This window comes from Mustela nivalis (genome assembly GCF_964662115.1).
Source record: "Mustela nivalis genome assembly, chromosome: 7".
In the NCBI taxonomy this organism is placed as follows: domain Eukaryota; kingdom Metazoa; phylum Chordata; class Mammalia; order Carnivora; family Mustelidae; genus Mustela; species Mustela nivalis.
This window is the reverse complement of record NC_139026.1, coordinates 95104627-95117972: the sequence shown is the minus strand read 5'-3', so window position 1 is coordinate 95117972 and position 13346 is coordinate 95104627. Positions and strand designations below refer to the sequence as shown.

Below are 13346 nucleotides of genomic sequence, written 5' to 3'. Positions count from 1 at the left end.
TACAGCACAGTGATCCAGAACCCCAGCCAATGGAACCATAAAAACCACGTATCAGACAAAACCATTTTTTTCCTTCAGCTAAGACAGCAGAAGAGATGATTTATTGTACACGTGTTACATTCAGCCACAAATGAAAACAGTCCCGAAAAGTCACAGGTCCAGGGCAAAGGGCCAAAAGAGCCGGTTTTGGTATGAACAAGGCGGGTCTCTCAAAGGTGGTAGCTGCGATCAGACGGCGATGGATGGTCTAGATCCATTGAATCAAGCTCTAGAGAGTAGGCATGCAGCCCAACAATTGGTAACAGCGTCCCTGGCCTCTGGCTTTCCATATTTCTGCTTCTGTGGCTCCACCGGTGCACAAGCTAGCGGTTTACTTGGACCTCTGCCTCATCTTTCTTCTTTTACGCTTCAGCCTGAAAAGTAGACACGGAAATACATCTCCTGCCCACAAACCCAAATTCAGTCTTTCCCTCCCATCCTAAAAATCTGCATCAGATACCTGGGGTAGCAAAACAAACGAGCACTTCGGTCCTACCATCTTTATTGTGTTCAATCCCGTACTAGTAAAGTCAATACTTAGAATTGTTTTTCACCTAAGTTCTTTTATATTTCTAAACCAAATACTCCTCCCACGTCTTGTCCAAGGCACGCTACACTTCCCTTTTCCTGTTTCGGACGGTCAAGTCTTAACATACCTGCGCATTCGCTTCTTCCTCCACTGGCAATCGATCATAACCAGACGCAGTGAATAAAACAAGAGATTAGCTTTAGTACAGGTCTAGGCAGGGGTGTGAAGGACATTATTTAAAACCTGGCGGGTTCCTAAGTAGGAGAGCTTAGTCGCAGTAACCCTATCAATTTGGACTTCCACTCTCACCCGCGGATATAAACCTGAATCTTGCGTGCGCTTTTCTACTCCCGCCCCCTCTACCCACAGTACTTACTCCCCTCCTCTGCTTCTCCCCAATTATTTTTCCTCCCCTACTAGCTCTTGGGCACCCTTGAGAACCCAGCGGCTCGGAACCATGGCGGACTTCTCTTGCCTGGCTATCCCTCCACCCATCACCCATCGCTACTGCCTCAGCTTACTGCCAGGAACTGCTTACCTTGGCTCTCATGGTGCAGAGGTTTCTACAGGTAAAGAGAAAAAGGCTACAGTTAGTTTGCTGTAATGATGGCAAATGTAGAGATCAGATGTTAATGGATTGTGCACGGAATGCCAACACAGGAACAAACAACACTTACCCAAGAAGATGGCGCTAAGGCCGAGAGAGCGGCGGCGGCCCGCCTCCGGCTATTTAACGGAGAGCTGTGTCGTCACTTCCGCTGTTTGGATCTTCCTTCGAGGGGCGGGGCTGCCGAAGTAGAGTAACAGTGGCCTTTCAGGTGCCGGATTAAATGATTGCGTTAGCAGTTCTCTTGGAAACATTTTATTTGCGTTACAAAATTCCCCTCGCCCAGTTTTATTGTGAGGACATTGTATTATTTCAACATGCGCACATATTTCCAATATGGGACCGAGACGTGCGGACGAGCCTACGATAGCGACTTCCGCCTTCCCCCTCACTGCTTCATGGGAGTTAGAGTTTCGCGGGATACCCTCCATTTTATTATGGATAGGTGCGGAGTCTACAAAAATTCCCAATTTGTTTTACTGGTGTGTTTTCTAAATTGCTTTAGGGAGATTCTATCACGGAACTTACGAAGGTCCTAAGATTACTTGGGAGGATGTAAAGTGGGGAGTCGAGAAAGCCTTCATACTACAAAAAGAGACCTTTGTCATTTAGATCAACGCTTTTTTCTTGTCAACCCCGTAAGGTCTTTCCCCACAATACCTGAGGCTGAATGTCACAAGGTTCCTGGGCACAATGCATCTTGTTCAGAAAATACTTCCGTGACTTTCCCTCTACCTCGGGGTGAAGATCAAATCAATGGACAGAGGAAGCTAGATCAGCTGTCTTCTCTAGAGTGAGAATGTTTGCTGTTAGAGAACTTCCAGTCACAAGGTATGGTCAGGTCAAAAGCACTCGGAAAACATACCCATAGTTTTTGCTATAGGGAAACTTGACTTAGGAAGGATGAAAAAGAACCCCATACCATACAGACTTCACTTTTTTTCTTTGTAAGATTTTATTTATCGGGTTGCCTGGGTGGCTCAGTCAGTCGTTGAGTGTCTGCCTTCAGCTCAGACCATGATCCTGGGGTCCTGGAATCGAACCCTGCATCAGGCTCCTCTCTCAGCGGTGAGCCTGTTTCTCCCTCTCCCACTCCCCCTGCTTGTGTTCCCTCTCTCGCTCTAATAAATTAAAAAAAAAAAAAAAAAAAAAACAACCCCAAAGATTAGGGGTACCTGGGTGGCTCAGTTGGTTAAGCCTCTGCCTTCAGCTCGGGTCTTGATCTCAGGGTCGTGGGGTTGAGCCCCCCAATCAGGCTCTCTGCTCAGCGGGGAGCCTGCTCCCCCACCCCCACCCCCGCCACCCGCCTGCCTGCTCTCTGCCTACTTGTGGTCTCTGTCTGTCAAATAAATAAATAAAATCTTTAAATATATTAAGAAAACCCCCAAAGATTTTGTCAAAGAGAGAAACAGACGGAACACAAGCAGGGGGAGTGGGGCAGAGAGAGCAGAGAACCTGGTGCGGGGCTTCATTCCAGGACACCAGGATCCTGGCCTGAGCTGAAGGCAGACGCTCAGCGACTGAGCCACCCAGGAGCCCCCCACCCCCACCTTACTTCTATAGTAAGAGACTGTAAGGCTGTTTGTGATCATCTTTTTTCCATAATTTCCCTTTATAATTTATACAGTAACACCTCACCTTTTTAACTCTGGAAAAAAACGTTTCTTGTTTTTAACACTTAGGGCTCATGTTCCAAGATTTTAAGTAGTTCTAGTATTGTCACCATCAGAATATGAAAAATTGTGCTTGCTTCGGCAGCACATATACAGATGATGAAAAATTTTTGAGAATAAAAAAACCCAGCAACATTATATCAAGTTCACCAGGATTTCACCTGTTGATTGGCTACTACAGTTGACACTTGAACACAGGTTTGACTGCCATTGGTACAGGTACCTGTGTAGTTTCTACACAAAATACTGTAAACCTTTTTAAAAAAGATTTTATTTAGTTACTTGATAGAGATCACAAGTAGGCAGAGAGGCAGGCAGAGAGAAGCAGACTCCCTGCTGAGCAGAGTGGGTGTGTGTTTCTGTGTGTGTGTGAGAGATATGATGCAGGGCTCCATCTCAGGACTCTGGGATCATGACCTGAGCTGCAGGCAGAGGCTTAACCCACTGAGCCACCCAGGCGCCCATACACACAATAATGTAAATGCATTTTCTCGCTTTCCTAGCTCTGTAATGGAGTATATAATGCATATAACGTGTGAAATGTGCTAATGAACTGTTATCATATAGCTTCTGGTCAAGAGCAGGCTTTATTAAGCTTTGGGAAGTCAAAAATGCTATTGTTCAGGGGTTGACTGCAGCCTATAAGCTCTTACGAAGGGAGCTATGTCCAGTTTTGTTTACTATAGGATATCCTGGTCAGCAATGTTTCACATCTAAGATAGGCTAATAAATTATCCATTTCAGACTGGCCCTGAAAAATTGAATACTAGTAAAGGCATTCTTCCTGGCTTCCTAAATCAAAATAAACATTTGTAGACAGTGCTTTATTTTTTGCAGTACACCTTATCCCAAACTGTCACCAAGGTTACTCTAGGGGCACCTGAGTAGCTCAGTGGGTTAAAGCCTCTGCCTTCCACTCAGGTCATCTCAGGGTCCTGGGATGAAGCCCTGCGTGGAGCTCTCTGCTCAGCAGGGAGCCTCCTTACCCACTACTCTCTCTGCCTGCTTCACTGCCTACTTGTGATCTCTCTGTCAAATAAATAAAATCTTAAAAAAAAAAAGACTTTAGAGAAATTCAGAAACTTTCATAAAAAATGTACTGTCTTCATTCAGAAAACCCAGGATTTAGGTTTTTCCCAACCCACACTCTCTCTCATTTTAGAAAGGCAGAATATGGGAATGTAGAACTAGTTCCAAATGGCCATCACATCAACTAACATTTCCCCCACCTCCCATTAAATAAGAGCAGCATACAAAGGCACATGATTATGAGCAAATCCAAATTTATTTTAACGCCATGTCATTTTCAACATGTTTAAAAACCTCATAAGTTAGCGGGAGCCCTAGTTCCCTGGGACAACATGCCAGAGGTACTGGAATCCATCACCTTTCTCTCCAAACCCCTAGCAATTCATCCAATCCAAGTCCACAGCTTCAAAAAGCTAGGAGTTGTCTCTTCAGTCAGTCTGCTCCTCCGGTTCCTGGTCTTTCTTTCAGGGAGGGAGGGCAAAATATTTCAAACAGGGAACAAAACCACAGTTGAGCTTCCAGCCCAGGTTTCTAAAATGGAGCAGGGGAATGCACCACCCCCACTGACTCCAAAGAAATGGACAAGGTTGAGATGGATTACTCCTTTACAGCTTTGTGAAGACAAAAAAAAAAAAAAAAAAAAAAAAAAAAAAAAAAAAAAAAAGGTCCTGTGGAACAAAAATGACTAAAGAGATTTACAAATGAAGATCCATTTGACAGATGAGAATCCCTTGGTAAATGCAGGCTCCGGCTCCTAAAAATGAGAGGGGCCTAACCAGACAGTCTGGATCACAAAAGGAATCTGCCGCATGTGAATAAAAACAATCTGAGGAATATAGCTCCTCTCTATTTTGAGGCCTGATAAAATACCTGGGGAGAGTGGGAAAAGAGAGGAACAAGCCCCACAGATGGGAAAATGCTGATACCAAAGTGGTATAAAAAAATTTCAGCTGAGTTTTTAGTGGTGGTGGCTACTTTAGCCTTCTCCCTGTTCTGGTGTAGGGCCATAAACCTTGACCAAGCAGAGAGTAGTAGAAAAAGGCTAGAAAGAGGGGCTTGAAGACGATGAATTTTGACTCCTGATTTTATTATTCAATTTCTCTTTTCTATTTAAAGTAGTCTTCAGTGGTTGGGAAGCCTGGCCTCCCAAGACCAGAGTCAGTTGGAGCTGGTTGTTGTTGGAAGGGGTTGGGGTGGGGACAGGGATGGGGGCAGGGAGACCCTGCTCTGTTGGCGGTCCTGGGTGGAGAAGACGAACTGCACTTCACAGAGCCTGGGGTGTGGTGGGAGGGGGATGAGGCAGGAGCAGCAAGCTGGGGAGATGGGACCCACCTCAGTCCCCAGCTTCATTCTCTTCTAATGTTTCCCCACTGGTGGCATTCTCTGCAGTCTTGGAGGCCTATATTCATGGAAAGGAGAGGAAGACTTCTCAGTTCCCAGCTACTTGCAATAGTATCTGGGAGACCAAAGACAAAAATATACTAATGCTCTAGGTCAGGGCTGAGGTGGGAGGAGGGGGAAGGGAGGCAATAAGGTTATACAGAAATATGTATGCCCACCACAACCCAGGAAGGTAGACTAAAGAGGAATCAGGTTCATCATGCCAGACAGCAAAGATCAAAACATACCTTCTTTTTTTTCTTTTTCTGGGTTTTCCGACTTGCAGAACTCTGGAGGAGGGCCTGGACAAGAGGAGGAAGAAGGATAACAAATTCTGAGCAATGCAGAGGAAACACGAAGTGTCACTCTCAGTATCACACCTCTTTTCAGGACTTTGTTGACACCTCACCCTCACTCCCAGGACAGGTGCCATGTGCTCACACTTTCCATCACACACTGACCTTTAGCTCTGCATCTTGGACCTCCATCTCAGACTTGTAGAGTTCAGGTTCAAAGGGACCACTGGTTATCCGCATGGGGCCATTGGGCATGAGCAGGACTGTAAATTTAAACTGGGCAACAAATTCACCTAAAGGAGAAAGGAAGTGTTTTGGTAAAATGCCCCCTCGTCATACTCTTTTCTGTAAGCTAGAGGGAGGGGACCCTAACCAGGGGCTCCTAAGCAAAGCTCTCAGAACTCACCCTCCTTCTCATAGAGAACATTAAATGGCTGCAGCAGTTCATGTTTGGCGCACTCCACCACACCCATCCGGGCCTTCTTCTCGTCTTCAAATGCTCTGGTGGGGGAAGACAAATTCAGGTCTCTTTACCCCCCACCAAGTCTTAGCATTTTCCTCATGGCTTTAAATAGCTCCTACCCTCAGGCAGCAATCATGCTCAGGATCACTCTTTCCCATTATCTTCAATGAGAGGGCAATGGGGAGAGGGAGAGAAGGCGTGCATGCAGGCTGGAGCTACAAGTCTAGGCAGGGGCAGGGTGGGAGGGGGTGTGCTGGGAGAAGGAACAGTGTTCCTGGGTGTGTGGTCTATGAGTCAGACCGGTTCCAAGTCCTGTTCTTGCTAAGTGAGGCTGTAGTACCTTAAAGTAAATGGCATGGCATCAAAACGCCTTTCAACCTCACTGAAGAAGGCACGTGAAGTTTTCATTTTCAGGCCATACTGTTTAGAAGGGTCTCGTTTGTAAATGGTGGTTCTCTGTCCCGCGTCCTTTGCCTAAAAGAGTAATAAGTTAGGTCATGTTTGGGCTGGTGCTCTCAGGATACACACTCAGTCACCCCTCTTTGCTAGCTCTGGCAACCTCTCCTCACCTTGCCCTCTCCTGAGCTGACAAGAACATCCACAGCATATACTTCATGTACCTCAAATTCAGCTTTTTCATGGTCCTTCCTAAAAGAAATAAAAAGGGAATCATAAAAACAATGAGTAGTTCCTGGAGTTTGAAGTAGAAGGCAGACACAATGAGGCTGGGAGTATGGAAGAAAACACTATGAGTAGTGTCAGACGGAGGGAAGGTGAAGGGTGGAACTGGCACCTACTTCTGCTGGTCTGTGGGATTCTGGATAATTGTTTTTTCTCCATCGATGACATGCTGCTTCAACTGATGAGACAACATACCTGTAGACAGGACAAAGCCATCTAAAATCCCAAAATGTTTCCAAATCCACCCACCTACATCATTTGATGGAGCAGGCAATGAAGGGAAAATGCCTGGTTATGAAAACTCGGGGTAGTAAGGGTTTTGGCTTAGACTGTGCTAGAGCCAGGATGGGTCCTCAAAGGAACAAAATCCTTAATTCTACTAAAGCACTTAGACCCACAACCCTGTTATGTGAGGTCTCACCTTCTATTGGTGTGCAATTAAACGAGTGGGCAACCTTGTTCCAGGCTTCTGTCACTTGTGTGTTCTAGAAGTACAAGATCAAATAACAGGTGAGATACGTATGAGGGGCCAAAAAGTTCTCTACCATGCAAATGAAAAGGATAAAAGAACTAAGAATCCCCATATCCTCCATCAAGAGCAATGATTCTTACTGGTTTTTCATTTCATAGCCCTATTACTCCTACTACCTAACAATACCACATGTCTGCTTATCATTTTACAAAGTGCTTTCAAAAAGATGGTCTAACTAAACAATTCTTATAAGTGGATAGGGTAGATCCATATCCCATATCCCAATTTAGAAGATATAGAAACTGAGGCTCAGAAAAGTTAAGAGATCTGCCCAGGGGTAAGCCAGTTAACTGAAAGAAACTGGAAAAAACTCAGGTTTTCTAATGATAAATCTGACAAATCCAGTGTTTATTCCAAGATCTCTGTTTAGAGGGGGACAACAAGCTCTGATTATCCCTTTTTTACCTCTTTCGAATATGATCTGATCCCCATCTAAGCTATTTCATTTGTTTCATTAAACAAAATGAAAAACAAAACTACTATTATTAAACTATGTGTTAGGTACTTTATAAGGCTCATCTCAATTGTCACAACAACGCTGTGATAATAAGGGACAATTTTATTTTTCCTTTTTTGTAGATGAGGAAATCAGAATTCAAAGCTATTTTTATTTATTTATCTATTTATTTATTTATGTATTAGACTTTATTTATTTATTTGACAGAGAGAAACACAGCAAGAGAGGGAATACAAGCAGGGGGAGTAGGAGAGGGAGAAGCAGGCCTCCTGACGATCAGGGAGCCCGATGCGGGGCTTGATCCCAGGACTCTGGGATCATAACCCGAGCCAAAGGAAGACGCTTAATGACTGAGCCACCCAGGCACCCCTATTTATTTATTTTTTAAAGAAGGAGATGTATGTATGACAACTTTATTTATTTTTATTTATTTGAGAGACATTGAGAGAGAGCAAGCATGAGAAGTGGAAGGGTCAGAAGGAAAAGCAGACTCCCCGCCACGCAGACAGCCCAATGAGGGACTCGATCCCGGGACTCCAGGATCATGACCTGAGCCGAAGGCATTCGCCCAACCAACTGAGCCACCAAGGTGCCCTCAAAGTTATTATTATTTTTTTAAATTTTATTTATTTATTTGACAGATAGAGATCACAAGTAGGCAGAGAGGCAGGCAGAGAGGAGGAAGCAGGCTCTCAGCCGAGCAGAGAGCCCAATGCGGGGCCCGATCCTAGGACCCTGGGACCATGACCCAAGCCGAAGGCAGAGTCTTAACACATTGAGCCACCCAGGCGTTCCCCTCAAAGTAATTTTTAAACAGTAAGGGGTGGCAACAGGGCAAGAACCCAGAATTCTGATCTATGTCCTAACTATACAATAGCCACTATACGACACTACCTTCTAGGGGAGAAACACAGTAGTTAGTATATAAAGAAAAAAAAAAAAATCAATGTGCAAATTATAGCCAACACAAGTGCTTACTATGTGCCAGGCACTCTTCAAGTGCTTAACAGCTGTATGAAGTAGGTACCATTATAAGGAAACCAAGACAGAGGTTTAAGTAAAAATGATGCAACTGAGTAACGACGGGGATAAGGTACAAACTGATTAAAAGGATGAAGAACAAGAAAGCATGGGGAAAAAAGGGAGGAAGCTTTAAGTACTGAACAGGACCCTGAAGAATGAAATGCTAGAAAAAATATCTCCACTCATAATCTAAATGTAAAATTGTATTAACTCATGACAGTTCCTAATTGTTGGGCTTCCTAATATTGTCTTGCAAGGCACAGAACTAACTTTTGGCCCCTCTCTGCCACCAGTCTACTGGTATGATGATTTCTGTCTTATAAGTTTTTAAAGTTGAGTTTTTTTTGGGGGGGGTACCTAACTGGCTTAGTTGGAAGGATCACTCTTGATCCTAGGGATGTGAGTTTGAGCCCCACGGTGGGTACAGAGATCAGTTAAGTAATTAAGTTACTTGGAAAAGGGGCAAAAAAGACTTTTTCTTTTTTCCATGTGTTTTACTGTGATATACTTCAAACTATTTTAGAAAAAGATGCACATCCAAAACATGAATAAGGAAGGATCTCTAGGCTCCATAAAGAAAGGACCATATATTCCCATACACCAAGCATGGAACTTATCTATGATAGGCACTCAGAGTTAACTGCTGTTTAGTCAACTGTCTCTTCTCTTTCAGAAATCCCATTCTAAGATACAACTAACAAAAAAAAAAAAATAAAGATTTATTTATTTGACAGAGAGAGAGAGAGATATCACAAGTAGGCAGAGAGGCAGGCGTGAGCGGGGAGCAGGCTCCCTGCTGAGAAGAGCCCCCCCCCCCCAATGCGGGACTTGATCCCAGGACCCTGAGATCATGACCTGAGCCAAAGGCAGAGGCCTAACTCACTGAGCCACCCAAGTGCCCCAAGATACCACGAACTTTAAAGAGCTGTTTGTATCAGGGGTGCCTGGCTGGGTCACTCAGCAGAGCAGGCGACTCTTGATCTCAGGCTGTGAATTCAAGACCCACCTTGGGTATACAGCTTACTTTAAAAAAAAAAAAAAAAAAAAAAAGCTGCTTTATAAGGGAGCTGCAGGAGAAGCTAGCAACTCAGATTCAAGAGAACAGCTATAGATGACTAATGCATCTTTAGCTCTATCATCTTTGGAGCTGGGACTAAACAGCTTACCTGGTTTCCAGGTTTGACCAGGCGCAGGGCAGCTTCAGCACAAAGGTGAGCTGCCTTAATGACATCTGCTTTCCGCCCTGTTACTTGGGTCCCCTGTGGATAAGGAAATGCAATCAGGAAAGCACTTTATCTCAACTGGTCACTATGCAAGGCTAGCCAATGAGTGGGAGAGAAAACACTTTTCTCCTTTTATTTCTCTAGGGACTCTCTCAAGACGTATTTGGTGGTAGGGGGTGGGAATAAGAAGCAAGCAACAGCTATTCTCCCCCATTCTCCACAGGTGGAAGGGTTCAAAGCAGGCCACCTACCTGAGCTACGTCAACCACAAAAGTGTGAGCCACATTAGCGATGAAGCCATCCACATGGACCCCAAGGTCACTAAAAGGCAAGAGCAGAGCACAGTATTAGCAACTGGCACTACGCAAATGCTTAGGAAAAAGATAAGTGCTCTAAAATGGCTTAAGCTTACATTTTTACCAAGTCACCTTCCTTGAGAATATAGTCCTGGTCGCTCTTCAAAGGGGAGAAGTGACATACACAGTTATTTACTGAAATGCTGGTGGGAAAGGCAATACCTGTAAAGAGACAATCATCAGCCTTACTGCCTTGCTGTCTCTCTCGCCCAATCTCTCTTGGAGTCCTGCTGCCCCTCAGAAAAATGGAAGGATTTTCTTCAGGGTCTTGCCTGGTTAATCAGTTTGGATTGGGTAGGAAACTGCTTGTATCCCACCTGCCATTCCAAACTTCCAAATATCTCAACCAAAGCTCGGGCAGGGGTTATAGCATTACAATAAAACAAACAGGACTGAATAAGGGTCAAACGGGGAATTAGTGAGGGATTTTTTTTTTTTTACCTTTTTTCATTTCTTTTTCTTTCTTGAAAATTTTCCCTGTCTCTTCCATAATCATGGCATCACCTTTCTCACACAGGCTCAGTACCGACACACCTGAGCAGGATGCTTCCACCAAAGACCGAAGTACCCCTGGGGACAGAATCCCACCATGTCAGCCCTGCATGTGTTGTCTAAGTTACCATCCAAACAATACCTAAAGTTAGAGCTTCTAATATTCCCTAGTGCCATTGCCCAAAGGTTGAAAGAGTGAACAAGTTTTGCCTCTTGGAATATACCTACCGATGATCACTAAATTTCTACCTTCCTTTTCCTAAAATAATAAATTAACACACCCTTCCCTCCCTATAGAATGTGACAACTGGATAAACACCATCTGTCTCCCCAGTCAAGGGAGACTTTCCAAAGATCCCTGCAGCGTGGTAAGACAGTTACGAAGTTCAAGGGGGTGCTCACCAAGGTAACCAACATATGTTGCAAAGCAGACTAGAAGAAATTTATAGGCGTCAGGAACAACAGGAAGGTAGACACAGAAATGCTGACTCGAAGCTGATGCATTGTTAAATGCTACCTTCTTCCGTTCTCAGACACCCCAATTAGATGTTAGTAATCTCAATCTGTGTAAATTTATTTCCTCATCAACCAGTATATAAACCAAGGGGACTTAATCTAAGTTTCCTGGGCTTCAACAGGCTCATGGCTTACAGATCTTAGCACATTTCAAAGAGGGGTTAAGACCCAAAAAAAGTTTCAAACTGGTATCTGGGATCACAAGTGCCCCGGAGTTGTAAGTTGCAAGGGAAAACATTTTTTTCTAATTCAAGCCACTAATACTAAAAAGCATCCCAAAGCGGGGGTACTACACTAAATGCCCATTATGTTATAAAACATTGTTCTGTTCAGTGGATGTCCTCCTCTCCATGGCCTATCCTGAACTACAGGTTTGATTTTTGTCATCTAGGTTTTGGTGAATCTTTGGAAGTGTGAAAGGCTCAGGTTTTCAGCCATAGGACTAAAGGGATCCTAAATACCTATCTTTACTGTCAAAACCATTTAAAAGCCCAAACCCCACCATTTTCTGTCTTCCTAACTGGGTATTAAAGTGAAAAGGTGAACTGGAGAGAGAGAAAATAGAAAGTAAGACATCTGCCTAGATCGGCAGGCAGCTGCTAAGGTCAGAGCACAGTCCTAATGAGGATGACTTCTGAGACCCTAAAATCAGTAGCCCCCCCCTTCAGTACTATTCACAAGACTGCCTAGTTGAGGTGAGAACCTCAAAACACTCCTAGAATTGACAAGCCCCAGAGAACAATCAAATTTGATGGCTAACTAAGGCTATCTGCACAGATAGTTGGTAGTAATGAGTAACTTCAAGGAAAGCCAGATAGATCTTCAAGAGCTGTGTTAGATCTCCAGGAGTTCCCTCCAACGGTCCCTGAACTGGCCCAAGGGTAGAAGGGAGCCCCACCAGCTAAGGAGTTGAAGTAAAAAACGCAAGACTCCAGTAAAGCACGTGGTAAGGAAGCTGGTGTCAGGGACGGTAGCGGAAGAAGAGAGCCGGCGATCCGCATGGGAACCCGGCGACACGTGCCGGCTGGGCCCCTGACGCCGCGGAGCCAAAACAAAATAGAGGGGCGCTTCCGTCGCCAACAGCTGGGCGCTTCCTTTTCGAGGTGGCCTTGCCGCTGCCAGAACCAGAGAAGGCAGGGATCCGGAGCTAGGGGTGAGGGGCTTAAGATGCACCCTGACTCCTGATTAACGGCCTAAGGTCCGAGACGGCTGGGGGCCCTCGCTCTGCGCTCTTCCCGGTAGCGGGCCCGCACCTCCCCAGACTCCAGCCCAGGCCTGGCGGCTCAGGTCCCAGGCGCAACACGGAGTCTTCCCACCACGCCACCCCCAGCGGACCGGAGAGGGGCCCTCAGTACCTCACTCTGCATGACCCCACCGCTCCAGCCCCTCCGGAGCCAGCCCAGTCCCGTCCCCCTTGCCTCCCCCTCTCAGCCTCGATCCCCGGACCCCCAAGGCCCGCACTCACGGTTGGCGATGTCGCCCCCCATCTTATACTTGGTCACGACCAGGTCCTCGGCAATAGTTTGCTCCTGCTGCTCGTCCTCGCCCGACATCTTCCCACCACCACCACCACCACTGCAACCTCGTTTCCCCTGAGCCTCCGCCTCTGCCTCCCTTCCAGCCGCAGGCTGTGGCTAGAGCCCCTTCGATCCGCGAGGAGAGCGCGAGCAAAAGCGCGATCTAGCAGGGGAGCAGGCGGGCGGGCGAGAGCGAGAAGCTGAGAGCGCGCGGGCTGAAGCACAAGGCACGCTGGGACGACGAGTCCTTTCTACACCCCGCCTCTAGCCGACCTTGCCGACTTTTGAACTACAATTCCCAGCCCGCCTTTCGCGCCCCTCAGCCAGGCCCTGGGGCCTTGCCCTCCAAGGGCCTCGCACGCCGGAGTCGCCGAGCACGCTGGGAAGGGTCAGGCTCCGGCAGGAAGGCGGAGCCGTTGGCGAGCTTGAGGGGAAGCGTGGTCTCTCCCGGAAAAACCACATCCACCAGGAGCACTGAGCTAGAACCCGTAATAGGGAGGGGCGGGCTAAAGGGAGAAGGGGCGGAGCTACGG

The 13346-nt window shown here is 46.1% G+C and overlaps 1 protein-coding gene and 2 long non-coding RNA genes across 3 annotated transcripts; 1 reads left to right on the top strand and 2 right to left on the bottom strand.

Moving 5' to 3' along the window:
• Positions 1 to 61: 61 nt before the first annotated feature.
• On the top strand, positions 62 to 1132 carry LOC309869946. Its single transcript, XR_014314382.1, has 2 exons — positions 62 to 420; positions 1096 to 1132. It is a non-coding gene; the product is annotated as an uncharacterized lncRNA (long non-coding RNA).
• LOC309869945 lies at positions 142 to 1529 on the bottom strand. The gene is made up of 4 exons (XR_014314381.1): positions 1246 to 1529; positions 1107 to 1131; positions 696 to 718; positions 142 to 413 (listed from the first exon to the last, which is right to left on the bottom strand). It is a non-coding gene; the product is annotated as an uncharacterized lncRNA (long non-coding RNA).
• Positions 1530 to 4114: 2585 nt separating this feature from the next.
• PA2G4 (proliferation-associated 2G4) lies at positions 4115 to 13331 on the bottom strand. The gene is made up of 13 exons (XM_082741741.1): positions 12762 to 13331; positions 10730 to 10858; positions 10345 to 10450; positions 10184 to 10253; positions 9876 to 9968; positions 7119 to 7182; positions 6814 to 6892; positions 6586 to 6664; positions 6357 to 6490; positions 5960 to 6054; positions 5719 to 5846; positions 5506 to 5559; positions 4115 to 5276 (listed from the first exon to the last, which is right to left on the bottom strand). The coding sequence occupies exons 1-13, from the start codon at positions 12847 to 12849 to the stop codon at positions 5211 to 5213; spliced, it is 1185 nt and encodes a 394-aa protein (XP_082597867.1). The 5' UTR covers positions 12850 to 13331; the 3' UTR covers positions 4115 to 5210.
• Positions 13332 to 13346: the final 15 nt, after the last annotated feature.